The following is a 16546-nucleotide window of genomic DNA, read 5'->3' as shown; positions in this document are numbered from 1 at the left end:
ATTGCTGTGCGCAGGCTTCCCATTGCGGTGGCTTCTCTTGTTGCAGAGCACAGGCTCTAGGCGCGCAGACTTCAGTAGTTGTGGCACGTGGGCTCAGTAGTTGTGGCGCACGGGCTTCGTTGCTCCTGGCATGTGGGATCTTCCCGGACCAGGGATCAAACCTGTGTCCCCTGCATTGGCAGGCGGATTCTTAACCACTGTGCCACCAGGGAAGTCCCTGTCTTATACTTTTGAAAGTTCTTACCTACCCTTCTCCTCATTCCTGTTTAGTTTAAAAAACAAAAAACAACGAAAAGAAAACTTTATTTACCCCGGTGGGGGGACCCCCAACTTAAATACCCAGGTCTAAACCAGATCTAAGGTTCCTCTTTTCAGAGGAAAAGAGTGAGAATTGAGCAACTTTTCTCCCCATCCCCTCCTTCCCAAACCTCACCTCTCGATTGAATTGAGTTAACTAACCATACGGAGATTAAGGTCTGTGTAGTTTCCTGTCTGGTTGAACAAAGTAGATGTGATTTCCGTTTCTGCCCGCAGGGCTCTATCAGATCCTCTAAGCTTTTTCCTCCTTCCAGTTCCTGAACCTGTCATTATTTCTAATTGTGCCCTCTCCGGCATGCCTCTCTCCTGCACGTCTCATCTTCAGCGCGTAAAACAATCCTAGACATGATAGGACGAAAGGAGGGAGGAAGAGAGGGATAGATAAATGGATGGATGGGTAGCAAGTTCCATTATAGAGTGTTCTGCTTATTTGGGGGGCACTCAAACATTATTCATTATTTAGTTAATCTTGAAAAATAGGCCAGTTTTCCAAGGATGAAATTTGAGTTTGAAGGTTAGCTGTCATCTTTGCAACTCTTGATAAGAGACATAGAATGCCTAGTCTCAACTTTATATATGGACTCAACTCTAGTTTCTACCAAGACTTACTCAAAACCTGGAGTAAATTATTGTAAGTACTACTACACATATTAAGGTCACCTCCACTATTTGCTGGATGTGTAGGATTGACACTAAAGCTATGGAAATGGAATGTATAGAACAAATACTTAATGCTCTATTGAAACTTAAAGGCTATTTAGGACACTCCAATATAGTATTAGCAATGGTGTTCCCTTTATAAAATTTATATTTAGTTAAATCATAAGAATGGAGGGGAAAAAGGAAGCATATCATGAAAAGAATAAGCAAGGTGCCAACTGGAGTTTCTGTAACTTTCATATGGAGACCTTCAGGAACCTTTAGGAAGTTCCAAAGTCTATCTGAGCCTCAGTTTCCTCATTTGCATTATGAGAATAATAATTATACTTCCCTCCTTAGGTTGCTATGAGAATGGTTAATAGGTGCTCAATAAACATTAGTTGACTCTGATTCTAAGTCTGAATTAACATTAAAAAAATCCTTCTGCCTGGCTAGGCAGCACTTCAGGCAGTAGGTAACTAAGCTGTGATTTGGTGGAAAGGGACAGCTCAAAACCTAGAGAAAGTGAGCATGTAAACTGAATAGTTTTTGTTTTTTTTTAATTTTTGTTGTTTTTCCAGGTGAGCTGGCATTGGAAGAACTTAACGGAACTGGATCAGCTCTGGATGCTCAAATGTTTACGGTTTAACTGGTACATCAATTTCTCTCCAACTCCCTTTGAGCAGGGTATATGGAAGAAACACTATATTCAAATGGTGAAAGAACTCCATGTTACCAAGCCCAAGGTAAATTTGGGGAAAGAAGCAACAAAATTACAAACATCCACTATCTAGGAATTCTAGAACTAAGACTAAATGATCAATCTTGAAGTTGGGGAAGGCAGTTGACTCAAAGGAAATATACTATTGATGTGACTTTAAAATTCTCCTTTTCTGAGAACTTGATGGCGCTTTTCAAGGTATCCATGTGAGTTGAGAACTGTCACCTGACACTGCCAAACCACAGTTCCACCCAGGTTAGGACTGGGAGCTCCTCACTCTTCAGATTCCTGGATTTCTGTGTCTCTGGCGCCTATACCACAGAGTTCTGACACTGGGATTCTGGGGGAGTGTGCTGTCCTTATTACCTATGGGTCATCACACTTTACGTAATTGATTCAAATTGTCTATGATTCTACCAGACGAGCTGAAGTTAATTTTTGTATCATTTATAAAGAAGAGTTTTGCAATAAATTAGTAATTAGGGAAGGGCATATGGGCATGTTAAAGTTCTTTTTACCCTAGAAACTAGCAATGTAAAGCATGTACATATAATCATAAAAAGTAAATAATCTGAGCATAATATTTTCTAGTGGTTTTGCATGCATTATAACCAATGTTTATGTTCATTCTTGTAGTCACAGTTAATTAGGTAACTTATGGGAAATTTTTATGAGCTTTTTCTTTATGGCATGATCTAATATATACTTACGGAGTTATGCATTGTTTTGTACAGTACATGAGTTCCTGAAAAATTATGTGTAAATTAAAATTTTTTAATCATTTGTTAAACCACAGGGATTTTCTGTAAAAAAGCTGCAGTGAATCCTTTTCAAATTGAAGAATCCGTTTGAAATATGAAGAGTCAGCTCCTGAGCTGACTATTTAGCGTGCTCATTTAGGTTTCGTTCTATTGTTTGCTCAAAGAAGAATCCATCTACATTTAATAGAGTAATAAACTATGCATAATTAATATTGTTATAATTGCAATGATAAAGCTAGTCTTTCTGAGTTCAATAATTGGTGTTCTCCATGAGGATTTCTTTAAAAAAGAAATTTTTTTTTGTTTGTTTTTTTTTGCGGTACGCGGGCCTCTCACTGTTGTGGCCTCTCCCGTTGCGGAGCACAGGCTCCGGACGCGCAGGCCCAGCGGCCATGGCTCACGGGCCCAGCCGCTCTGCGGCACGCGGGATCCTCCCGGACCGGGGCATGAACCCGCGTCCCCTGCATCAGCAGGCGGACTTCCAACCACTGTGCCACCAGGGAAGCCAAAAAAAGAAATTTTTAAACTGAACTGGTAGACAAGTTATTTAAAAAATTACAATAGCTATGACTTTTTTTTTTATCAAAACACTTTTCTTTCTTTTTTTAAAAAAAAATTTTATTTATTTTTACTTTTGCCTGCCTTGGGTCTTCGTTGCTACACGCAGGCTTTCTCTAGTTGCTGCGAGCGGGGGCCACTCTTCTTTGCCGTGCATGAACTTCTCATTGCGGTGGCTTCTCGTTGCGGAGCACGGGTTCTAGGCATGCAGGCTCAGTAGTTGTGGCTCGCGGACTCTAGAGCGCAGGCTCAGTAGTTGTGGCTCGCGGACTCTAGAGCACAGGCTCAGTAGTTGTGGCGCACAGACTTAGTTGCTCTGCGGCATGTGGGATCTTCCTGGACCAGGGCTCAAACCCGTGTCCCCTGCATTGGCAGGCGGATTCTTAACCATTGCGCCACCAGGGAAGTCCCCATGAGGCTTTTCTTGACTCTCGTTCTCAGTTGTAGGCAGGAAATGGCATTCAATGGCTGAAGCATGGGCTGGTCTGAGGCAGAGGAGAGAAAAGTGATTAACCAACTTGTAGAATGAAAAAAGGTTTTGAGTATTATATATAACACCGACTTTAATGCTTCGTCTTCAGCAATAACTCTTTCTCCACAAAATATTTATGCATAACTATATTTTAAAATAATGAATAGTTCTGATGCAAGAAAATTGCCACATCTTTGCTTAGTATTAAATTTCTGTAGGTAGTACTTTTTAATATACCAATTTTAATACCAATTCTACATAAACTCTTTCAGAAAATAGAGGAAGAGGGAACACTGCCCAACTCATAACCTTTATATCAAAACTAGATACAGACTTTAAAAGAAAACAAAACAAAACCACAGACCGATACCCATCATGAACACAGACATAAAAATCCTTTAAAAATATTGGCAAATTAAATCCAGTAATATATAAAAAAAGAATAATAAATGATGACCAAGTGGGATATATCCAAGGAGAATACAGTTGGCATAATATTCAAAAATCAACCCATGTAATTCACATAATAAAGGAGAAAAGATGTATGGTCATTTCAATATATGCAAACAAAAACATTCAAAATTTTTTCAACATTCATGATTTTAAAAATTCTCAAGAAGACTTTGGGTAAAGGGAATAAGATTTTTGTTTACTTAACAGAGAAGTCATCAGTTTTTCTTTATTACCTATTCTGTTAATGGGTCAAATATCGTGTACTTTTCAGAATTAATGATGCTTATTTATATATAGTTAGTAGCATGCACGCCTAAATTTTCTTCCCTGAAATTGCTTTTTATTATCATGTATTATTTATTCCCAATGGTGTTAAACAAGACCTCTTCCAGCAAAAACAGACAGATTTCATTCAATATGAACTCAGAGAAATGAAATGAACGTCCATTTTATTTACTTTTTTTAATTTCATTTTTTGTCTGCGCTGTGTGGCTTGGGATTTTAGTTGCCTGACCAGGAATCGAACCTGAGCCCTAGGCAGTGAAAGCACAGAGTCCTAACCACTGGACCACCAGGGAATTCCCTGAATGTCCATTTAAAATGAGATCTGCACAAAATATTGAATACTAAACCAGTAATGAGCTATCAGTTATATAAATATAAAATGTCTTCTTACTCTATTAATTGCAATCACTCACTAAATGAGTAAATATTTATTACATACTGTTATGTGCTAGGTGCTAAGAGTACATTGGTCTTAACCCCGCTTTCTGGAAGCCTAGTCTAGTGGCCCAGGACACAGACAAGCAAATAATTACAACATTGAATACTAAGTGCTATCTGGTAGTAGAAATATATACAAAGAACAGTTGAAACAAGGATAAGAAATTAACTGACTCTGCTTGGAGGGACTGGGGAATTTTTAAATTTTCACAAACAAGTCAAGCAAACCAATTTACTGAGCAAAGCTTCCCTAATCTCTTAAAGAACAAAAGTTAAACCTTTAATGGCTTCTCAGCATACCACTACCACTTCCCTCAGGCTACAACCACATAAAAACCTTATGAATTTTATACACCAAAAATAGATTTTCATTTTGGGCAATTACAGCAGAAGTATTCAGGGCTTCCCTGGTGGCGCAGTGGTTGAGAGTCCGCCTGCCGATGCAGGGGACACGGGTTCGTGCCCCAGTCCGGGAAGATCCCACGTGCCGCGGAGCGACGGGAGAGGCCACAACAGTGAGGGCCCGTGTACCGCAAAAAAAAAAAAAAAAAAAGGAGAAGTATTCTTTGCGAATGGCTGAAGTTTTGATAACTGATAAAATCTATGAAGTCTACCCCTACATAATCGAAATTGTCTCTGTTTTAGGTATACTTAGGGCTGGGGTACTTTTTTTAGCATGTGTATATTTTTATGAATAAATTAACTGCAGTTGTGGAAAACTGTACAATGATATTGTAGGAGAGGGGACAGTTCAAGACAGAGAGGTTCCGTGTGTGGACTTGAAGCAGGGTAGTCCTGGATTCAAATTCTGACCCTGGGTCAATACTTATGTAGTAGTAGTGAGCAAATTAATTCGTTTATCCTATTTCAGTTTCCTCTTCTGTAAAATGGGAGTCGTGACAATTACCTTTTAGAGTCATTGTGAAGGTTAAATAAAGTAACGCATGAACACTTCTGAGACAGTGCCTGGCACATAGCAAGTAGTCCTGGGGTGGTGGCTGCTATAATCATCGTCACCGTTATCGTTGCCATCACGGTGATGCTGATGTTCTTTGTTTTACTTCTGTTATTATTATAGTATTTTGGGAACAGAAATAATTAATTTTCTTCTTCTAGACACCTCCAAAAGATGGGTTTGTGATCGCTGATGTTCAACCAGTTACAAGCAGTTCTCCAGAGGAAAAGCCATCCCCTTCATCAGCTTTCCGGTCCTCTTCCTCTTTGAGAAAGAAGAACCACCCAGGGGAGAAAGAACTCCCACCCTGGCGATCCTCTGACAAACATCCAACTGATATCATTCGCTTCAATTACCTGGACAACTGTGACCCCATTGAGCAAAGCTGGCAAGGGTGAGAGTCATGCCCTTCTCCACTTCTTTTGCTTTTAGAAACAATCGACTGGCACTTCAGTCTATGAAAAGATGAAAACAGAACTTACTGTGAAATACAAATGCTTTTCACTACGTAGAAGCAAAAAGTAAATGAACCATTATTGGTAAATTTGTCCGGTTCTTTAGGATTTGTTTGCATTTTGTAGCTGTAATGCTTTCCTTACAGCTTCTTTTAATATTTTAATACCTCAAATTCCAATCCAGTACCATAAGGTTCATTCTAGTCTTTTCCTTTTCCACAGTTGTATCTCCCTTCTGTGACAGAGGGAGGGATATACAAATATGTAATCTCCATATACATATCTCCATATATATACATATATAATTTTGATTATATATTATATGTACATATATAATTTTATATAAAATGTATTATATATAGTACATACACAGAGTATATATTTACTTAACAAATTCTGAAAGTAATTTCAGAATTGCTAACTCATATCATTATCGAAACAAATCTACTAACTAGAATTCAATATTTGTTTCTGGTTCTTTTTGCCTTTAGCCTGGGTATATACTCATACTACTGTGTTCAAAAGTCATGTGGGTTCTTTTCTTTAAATATCCCTTTCCCCATGTGAGTATGTTACGTGATTCTAGAGTTAAAACTATGTAAAACTATACAAAAAGCGTACAGAAGGTGGACTCAGAGAATCACCCCCTCCATCTTCTGCACTCTACCTCACACTCATCTTTTCCACTCCATTTCCACTTACAAATCTCATGCGTTTCTGATTTATCCTCCCAGTGTTGCTTTTTGCACAACGTTGCAAACTATGCCATTTTTCAACTCTCTGACGGCAAAAACTTTAAAGTTTGACAATATATTCTGTTGGTGAGGCTGTGGGCCAGCAGGCACCCTCATACACTGTTGGTGGGAATATACATCGGCGCAAACCTTGTGGAGAAAAATTGTACAGCATCCAGCAAAAAATATCTGTATTTGTTTTGACCCAGCAATCCCACTTCTAGGAATCAACCTTGAAAATACCAAAAGTACGTCAGCACAAGGATATTTATTGCAGTATTGTTTATGATTTTGAAATATTGGAAATAACTTAAGTGCCCATAAATAGGAGAGTGTTTGTTGAATAAACTATGTATGGTCCATTCACACAATGGAGTATTAGGCAACTGTAAAAATGAATGAGGAAAATCTCTATGAACGGGTAAGGAGTGATTTCCAGGGTACAGTTAAGTGAGAAAAACAAATTGCAAAAGAGTGTCTCTAGTATCCTACCCATAATGTAGAAAGAAAAGAGAGTAAGAAAATATACATCTGTATGTACATATGTATCTGTTCATTTGTTAACACACACACACATGCACGCACACAGGATAAACAAGAAATTAAGGAAACAAAATTTTAAAATGTTTTAATACATTTTTCATAGTTTTAGGTTCTATTTCAACAGATTAACATCAAGGCAGCATAAGATAGTGACAATGTACAGGCTCAGGGGCCATACTGCATGGGTTCAAATCCAGACTCCCACACTTCTAGCTGTGTGACCCTGGGGAGTCCCTTAACCTCTCTGTGCCTGTTTCCACCTCTGTAAAATGGCAATAGTAGTAATACCCAAGTCACAGGATCACTGTGAGGATTAATATATGTAGCATGCTTATAATAGTGCCTGACACATAGTAAGTAAGCATTTTTTTTTTTTGGTAGGATGGCTTCTAAAAGGATATTATTTGGCTAAAAAAGGAAAGGGTAATCCCAGAAGGCTTGATGACTTAGGGACATTCAAATTACATTGGGATCCTTTGGAAGTGAGATGAGAGTGGTATCCCTAATTAAGCAAGAATTGAGCTCTTTGAGAGCACAGACTATGCCTTACTCATCTTTGTTACCACTGACTATCATTGCAATACTCATTAAATGGTGGATTTCAAAGGAAGTGTAGCCTTTTGATTCATGAAATTCACATTCATCTAGTTGTATCAGAAAAAGTCTAAATAGTTTGCTGACAATCTAGAAAGTTCGAGGGGGATGGCGGGGAGACAAGGTATAAAACAGAGTTTGAAAGAAATACTACTGTTTACATTTAAATGGGTGGAGGAGAAAGATACATATATACACATTCATATTTTTATATACATACAATATCTCTGGAATAAACACAAGAAACTGATACTACCATTTGCCTTCAAGGAGAACAGTAAGTTGGAGACAAGGATGGATAGGAAAGTTTCACTGTATATCCTTTTGAACTCTTGAATTTGGAACCACTGTGAATGTATTAACTGTGTATTGGTCGGTGTATCCCTGAGGATAGTGTCTAAGTTTGTATGTGGCCCTTAGTCTGGACTAGGTTGGTAAATTAGAGAGAGGCAAATTTACCTAGGCATATGAATGGTACATTAACCTGAGAAAAACCAATAGTCTCCTGAGTTTTCTGTGAGACTCAATTACTATTTGTGAAAGGCAATGATTACATTAAATGTACTTAACATTCCAATTAAAAGGCAGAGATTATCAGAATGGAATGGTAAGAACCAACTATATGCTTTTTTACAAGAGCTACACCTTAAATACTAAGGCACAGTTAGGCTTAAAAATAAAGTGGTAGAAAAAGATGTACCATCCAAAGAGGAAGCATAAGAAGGCTAGAATGACAGTTAATATCAGTTAAAATAGACATAAAGACAGAGTATTCCCAAACAAAAAGAGGGACATTTCATAATGATACAGGGATCTATAAACTAAACAGAAAGACATAACTGTTGCAATGCATATGTACGTAATTACAAAGCCTAAAAGTACAGAAAGCAAAATCTGAAAGATTTTAAAAGATAAACATACAATTCCACAAACATTTTTTTTTCACGTGCATGTGCTACATTCACCAAAATAGACCAGGTGCTTGAACTCTTCCAAGAGTCAGTGCCATAGGGGGAAAAAAGAGGCGGGGGAAAATGTTCTAGACATAAGAGACATAACAAACCAATGCAGTTGGAATCTAGGCGGGATCTGGTTCAAAAAAGAAAGACTGTAATGGGCCCTCGGGATAATTGCAGAAAGTTAATATGGACCATATATTACAATGACATTAAAGAATTACTGCTCATTTTCTAAGGTATGATGGCACTAGTGTGGTTTCAACTATCCTGTATGTTTGAAATTTCTTAATTAAAAGCTGGTGGAGGGCTTCCCTGGTGGCGCAGTGGTTGAGAGTCCGCCTGCCGATGCAGGGGACGCGGGTTCGTGCCCCGGTCCGGGAAGATCCCACATGCCGCGGAGCAGCTGGACCCGTGAGCCATGGCCGCTGAGCCTGCGCGTCCGGAGCCTGTGCTCCGCGACGGGAGAGGCCACAACAGTGAGAGGCCCGCGTACCGCAAAAAAAAAAAAAAAAAAAAAAAAAAAAAGCTGGTGGAAATTTTTGAAAATTAAGTATCAGGAAATATTTGGGCAAAGCTGGTCTTGTTTTGTTTTGTTTTGTTTTTTGGCCGCGCAGCTTGAGGGCTCTTAGTTCTCCGACCAGGGATTGAACCCGGGCCCCCTGCAATGGAGGTATGGAGTCTTAACCACTGGACCGCCAGGGAAGTCCCAATAAAACTTTTTATAATGAAAATGCAAATATATGCAAAAGTAAAGAGAATAGAACCTCTTATAACCACCATCCAGCATTAACAGTTTTCGACACATGACCTGTCTGGTTTCATTCATTCCTCACCCACTCTGCTGTTCCCCCTGGTTACTTTGGAGACAAATCCAAATGTCGTATTATTTCATTCATACATATTTCAAGGCCTCTCCTTAAAAGATAGACTCTGTCTAAAAATCATAAGATGATACCATATCACTTCTAAGTCAATGAATGATGCCTTAATATAATCAATCAAGAATCAAGTCGGTTTTCAGGTTTCCTTGAATGTCTCGTAAGGGTTTGATATTTTTAAAGAGTTGACTTGTTTAATCAGGTCCCAAATAAGGTCTACATATTCCATTTGGTCCATGTGTCACTTAAGTTTTTTGGGTTTTTTTGATCCATAGGTTTCTTCTCTGCCCTCCTTTTTTTTCCCTTGCAATTTGTTTGTTATAGAAATCAGGTCATTTATCCTACAGACCTTCTCATCTTCTGGTTTTTGGGGACTGTACTCCCAGCATGTTCCTCTGTCTCCTGTACAAGTACCAGTCTTCAGATCTGGAGGCCTGAGTATATAATGCTCAGGTACTTCCATCACGAGGCACATGGTTTCTGTTTGTCTCTCTTTTTGTGATGTTAGTGGCCATTGATGATCATTGCCTTGGTCCATTATTTTAGGCAAACTTTTTCCGGAAAGGGCTGAACAGCAAATACGTTAGGCTTTGCAGGGCATATCTCTGTCATAACTGCTCAACTCCAACACTGCAGCCTGAAAATCGCCATTGACCATATGAAAGAAGTAAGGATGACTGTGTCTCAGTAAAACTTTATTTACAGAAACAGGCATGAGTCTGCATTGGCCTCTGGGCTGTAGTTTGTGGATCCCTACTTTGTCCTATTACATACAATAGTTTTAGAAAACAAATATTAGTATTAATCCAAACAACAGGATTACTGAAAACAATTGAAAATTTCTTTGCCTGTGTTTTTGTCCTTAGGATATATTCTACTAAGACTATTCAGACAAATTACTGTGTTAAAGTCCCACGAAGTAATTCCTTTATGTGGGGTAATGCCACCAACTGGAGAGATAAGATCATTTGTTTCATTTTGTTTTTAGATTTTTGGGAATTTCCTTCCTTCATTTTATTTTATAATTTTGATATGGTTCCAGAGTCAGATACACAAAACAAAGTGTATTTGGAGAAGTCTAGCTTCTGTTCCGACCCCTCCATACTGTTCCCTGTTCCTGACTGGATCACAAAGGAATCCTGCTGATAGGTAACTAGTTTTCAAAATGTCGTGGTGCAGTCCTTCCATTAAAAAATATATAAACAAATACACACACACACACACACACACACACACACCTTTCTGAAAGAAATGGTGTCACACAATACATACCACTTTATCCCCCTTTCTTTTTTCATGTAACAATATATCCTGGAGATCACTCCACAGTTATATAAAGAAATATTCTGCCTTCCTTTTTACAATTCACAGTCCTCCATTGTGTGGATGTGTCAGAGTTTATTGTACCCATTCTCTATTGATAGATATTTGGCTTGTTTGTTTCCAGTTGAGTGAAGACAATCTTTTAAACCACAGGTACAACAAAATCAAATGGACAAACAGCTATGCCAACCACCAAAGCTTTAAAATGATATTTATAATTTTTCCAATGCTTTCCAATTTACAGAAGAAGGAAAAGACACGAAATGACTCCAGATTTCAACCGACAGTCACGTGATAAGAAAAATAAATCACAAGACAGATCTAAACTAGGAAAAGCACAGTCACTGGTAAGTATTTCTTACAAAAGATTCCCCAACATAATGTTAATGATAATTGCTGGATCTCTAATCCTATTCGCAAGATTGAATTTGGTGTTTTTGTTTGTTGTAATTTTTTTAAAAATTATTTATTTATTTAATTTATTTATTTGGCTGTGTCAGGTGTAGGTTGCAGCATGCAGGGTCTTTGTCGCGGCCTGCAGGATCTTTCGTTGCAGCGTGTGGGCTCAGAAGTTGCTGAGCGCAGGCTTAGTTGCCCTGGGGCATGTGGGATCTTAGCTCCCCAACCAGGGATCGAACCCGCGTCCCAGGCATTGGAAGGCGGATTCTTAACCACTGGACCACCAGGGAAGTCCCTGAATTTTTTTTTTTTAATCAGAATCATCAAGTGGTGCTTTAAATCCTAGTCTCTGACACTGACTGACTAGCTGTGTGACCTTGAAGATGCCCTTTATTTTATCTCTCTGAGCCTCTGTTTTCCCACCTGTTTAAAAAAAAAAGAGAGAAAAAAGCTTGGATGAACTGATGTGTATGAATCTGCTTTGAAAACTGTACAGTATAAAGGGAGCATTATTATCATTGGTTCTTTCTTCTTCTGTGAGTCCTTTGGGGTGGGGGGAGGAGAGCCTGTAGAAATTTCTCTATAGAAATTACTTATCTGTAGAGTGAAGGTTCCACTAATCTAAGAAAAAGGCATGATTTTCACAGCTTTCCTGCCACCAATGGAACATGATTATAAAAGTGCATTTCAAATCACTTCAGAAAAAATGAATTAAGAATTTTCTTTTCTTTCCCTAATTAAAAAATAGCTAATTGACTACCTAATAAAAGTCAGTGATTATGACTAGGGAGCATTATTATTTCATAGCAGACTTTCCCAAATTGTGGTTCTGTACCCCCAGTAGATCCCTTTCAGCACATATGAGAATCTTTGGAGCAAAGTTGAAGGGAATAAGGGTGGAATAAACAGTTTCTATTAGTAGTAAACATTTAGAAAAAGGCTGCGGATACACACTCAAGGAAAATTAATATAAAATGGGTGTCAACTGGGAGAGGAATAAGTGTGTACTCATGAATAAGTCACTTTTATAGTTCTCCTTTAAAGCTCAATTACTTTCTGTTTAAATGCATTTTCAAGTGTTATGTTCCAAAAAGAGAGATGAGCTTTTTAAGATAGGGTAGTCTGTATTCTGAGGAGCCAGTTTTGTTGGACTGGATGAGGCTTATCACAGACATATGTACAGATGCCCAAGGGAATGGGGAAGCTTAAAATAGAGCAGTAAAATTGTCAGTGAAAACCATTAATTGAGAAAAATAACTCTATAAGGCTTATCACCCAAGCCATTCAGGCATGCTTCTGCCTAGTTCCCTGGCCCCTCCTAGGCCAGAAGTAGAAGACATATCTGGGGGAGAACCGGGCATTTGAAGGAAGATAAAAGTTGGTGATGTATGCTTACAAATTATCAGCACAATCGAAGCTTTCTCTGGCTTAACAAAAACAAAACAAAAATCGAAGGCTAAACAGAAACCTTCCCTCTGGGTTTTTGATGTTTACCATCTGGCACACACTAGCAGGCCTTGCTTAAGTGAAAATAGTCATTATAAATTAACAACTTCAAAAGTTGTGCTAATTAAAGCTGAAAGGGAAGCCAGGGTAAATTAAACAGTGATGGAGAACCATTAAGCTATTAATAAGTGAAGTGTACAGTTGTATCGATCTACTTGTATTGTTTCTGTAAATATGCTAATTAGAATCACTATTTCTGGGGACTTCCCTGCTGGTCCAGTAGTTAAGGCTCCGCACTTCCTCTGCAGGGGGCGTGGGTTCGATCTGTGGTCGGGGAACTAAGATCCCACATGCCTCATGGCGAGGCCAAAAAAAAAAAGAAAAAAAAGGTTAAAAAAAAGAATCCCTGTTTCTGCTTAGTTCTGAGGAGCACAAGGCATAATTAAACCCTCCAAAAGTGAGCTAGGATTTTTGACTCTGTAATGGTGTCCGCGATAAGCCTGCTGTTTGGACCACAGGCTGCAGGTGGCTAAGGCCCCCTCCCCCCGAGGTGCCAGTTTGCCCCACTGCCCACCACATCCCTCAGAGGAAAAGAGCAACCTCCTAGATGAGGCAAGGTGATTGTGAAAATGAAGAAGTAGTGGCAGTGGGGCCTGAGAGGAGAGGAAATGGGTATTGAGGAAATTCAATTAGGGGACATAAGAAAAGTAGGGAGTAAATAAAACTCCAACAAGTGCAGCTGTAGAGAGAGTGTGGTAGACACAGCCTGGGTGTGATTGCAGTGGAGAAAATCCCATATTCATTAGATAGAAAATCCTTGCATCATTTAGACAGGTTTATCTAGGAAGATTCAGGAGGAACTCGAGAAACAGGTGACTAGGCAAACTTAGGGGAACACGTTATAAAGCCAGGATGAGAAGGACAGATCACCAAAGCCCAGGAAGGACCTGAGGCCTGAACCCTGGAGTATTCCTTGCTCCTCTAAGTGGCAAAGGGGTATGTGACACTTGGAGAAGTTAAAGCTTTGTGAAATGGAAGGGTTGGGGACTTCCCTGGTGGCGCAGTGGTTAAAAATCCACCTGCCAATGCAGGGGACACGGGTTCCAGCCCTGGTCCGCGAAGATCCCACATGCCGCGGAGCAACTAAGCCCTTGCCCCACAACTACTGAGCCTGCACTCTAGAGCCCACGAGGCACAACTACTGAAGCCCGTGCGCGTAGAGCCCGTGCTCCGCAACAAGAGAAGCCCCCCACTAGCCACAAATGGAGAAAGCCCGTGTGCAGCAACGAAGACCCAACACAGCCAAAAATAAATAAATAAATGTGTTTTTTTTTTTTAATGGAAGAGTTGGAAGGAAAAAAAAAAAGCACGGATGTAAAGTACAAAGAATATTCCTTAGGCCATCTCTCTAGGGCGTGGCTGTCAGGCCACTGAGACATTTTCACTTTTTGCCTGTCATTACTTAGAGCCTTCAAATGTGAGAGCTCTCCCCCATACTGGAAACATTCTCCAGGAAACAGTTTCAAATCCACGTATATTGCTGTGAGTTGGTGATGTTTTCTATTATCATTAGGTTTGCGTTCTCAAAGCCTGCAAGGGTACCTGATTTCCCTTTTAATTCTAGCACTGCCTCATCATAGCTGCTTCATTGAACCACCTTTTAGAGTGAATCACTGATAGAAGGTGGGAATAAAGCCTAGATCCGATCACTAACGCTTTGTAATTTTGAAGGTGGTTTATCAAAATTATATAAATATCAGGAAATGCCCATTACCATTAGTTATTATAACAAAATTCCATACAGAACAAAGCAATGAAAAAATATAAACACCACAGGACAGCCGGGTACCATCTTAAACTTCAGAGATTTTCCGATCTTGTGTAAAGACGTGAAAAAAATTTTTTTGTTAAATCTTAACAGCTGACCCCACGATTCCTCTTTGGGAAGGGGAAGGAGGGAGCTGTCTCCTCGGGGGGAAAGCCGCTGAGGGGCTTGTAGGGAGGGATGACACCTCGAGGGCTTGGATGCTACAGGCACCTGGGCTCCAGAGAAGGAAAGCCTGCCGAGGCTGGAGATTAGAGGAAGACCTTGTTGCTTCTGCTCCTGCAAGGGGAGTGGAGGGGGAGCAGAGAGAGGGGAGGAGAGAGATAAGACCAGGAAAGAGAAGCCAGCCTGATGGAAAGAAGCTGAGACAGGGAAGGGGAGAGGGGCCAGGTTAGTGTTGGATAGTAACCCATCCATTCCTATCAACTTTATTCCCTATTACTGGGATTTAAACCCCGCCTTCCATCTCTCTAGTAAATTCTACTCAATTTACACATGGAAGCAAGGTCTCAAAAGTCTAGAAACCGGGGACTTTCCTGGTCGTCTAGTGGTTAGGACTCCACACTTCCACTGCCAGGGGCACGGGTTCTATATCCCTGGTCGGGGAACTAGGATTCCGCATGCCGTGTGGCACGGCCATAAGAAAAGAGGGGGGGGGGGGGCGGGCAGGCAAGAATGGAAACAGGGGAAGAAGTTAGGAGAGATGCTGGTAGCTCAGACCAGCATGTTAGCGGTGGTATTGGTGAGGAGTGATCATATTCTGCATTGTGGTAGATTGGATGTGGCATGTGAAGAAAAGTGGAATAAAGGATGACTTCACTTTCTAATATTAGAAAGAAAAAAAAGAAGTCTAGAAACCTAGAGAGCCCTTCAGGACAATTCACAAAAACCAAGGGGGTGAGCTTTGGTCTTCCCAGGGCCTGGAATTGGGACCCCAGGGACCCCAGCTGATATCCTGTTTCTCGTCTGTTTTTGTTTTTCTTTTTTCTACCAAGTTAAGTATAAAAACAGCTGCCTTTTTGTCTCACACTCAACGGAGGTTAGAAGTCCTCACTTTCTAGGTTCTGATCTGGCCAAGAATTTCAAAAAGCTTGCTATTCACAGCATTCAGCTAAACACAAGTAACAAAATCCTCTAATTGCCGGTTTACTGTTAATTGCTTTAGATAAGACCTTATCTTTTCCTGTGCTTTGCTAGCTCCAGCCTCTGCAGTTACCTTCTTGACCTCTTTCCAGGATAACCTGATTCTTAGTGTCTTGATAGTTTTGGGGGGTTTTTTAAGGCATATTTTACAAAACATTTAATTCACCCATTTCAAGTGTGCAGTTCAATAACTTTTAGTGAAATTAGCAAGTTGTGTATCCATCAACATAAATCAGTTTTAAAACATTTCATTTTAAAACCCCAATAAGATCCCTTATGCCTATTTACTCTTTTTCTTTTTAACATCTTTATTGGAGTATAATTGTTTTACATTGTTGTGTTAGTGTCTGCTGTATAACAAAGTGAATCAGCTATATGTATACATATATCCCCATATCCCCTCCCTCTTGCGTCTTCCTCCCACCCTCCCTATCCCACCCCTCTAGGTGGTCACAAAGCATGGAGCTGATCTCCCTGTGCGATGCAGCTGCTTCCCACTAGCTAGCTATTTTACATTTGGTAGTGTATATATGTGCATGCCACTCTCTCACTTTGCCACAGCTTACCGTTCCCCCTCCCTGTGTCCTCAAGTCCATTCTCTATGTCTGCATCTTTACTCCTATCCTGCCCCTAGGTTCATCAGAACC

At 39.9% G+C, this 16546-nt stretch overlaps 1 protein-coding gene across 1 annotated transcript in view; it reads left to right on the top strand.

The window, feature by feature from the left end:
• FBXO16 (F-box protein 16) overlaps positions 1–16546 on the top strand; it is a 55614-nt gene that overhangs the window by 26226 nt on the left and 12842 nt on the right. The window contains exons 5-7 of the mRNA XM_032636424.1: positions 1539–1703; positions 5762–5994; positions 11331–11433. Coding sequence (XP_032492315.1) covers positions 1539–1703; positions 5762–5994; positions 11331–11433 — 501 coding nt within the window. The remainder of the gene's footprint in view (positions 1–1538; positions 1704–5761; positions 5995–11330; positions 11434–16546) is intronic.

The sequence above is a fragment of the Phocoena sinus genome, chromosome 6 (assembly GCF_008692025.1).
Source record: "Phocoena sinus isolate mPhoSin1 chromosome 6, mPhoSin1.pri, whole genome shotgun sequence".
Lineage (NCBI taxonomy): Eukaryota > Metazoa > Chordata > Mammalia > Artiodactyla > Phocoenidae > Phocoena > Phocoena sinus.
The sequence above is the reverse complement of the archived record's forward strand: the minus strand, read 5'-3'. Positions and strand labels throughout refer to the sequence as shown.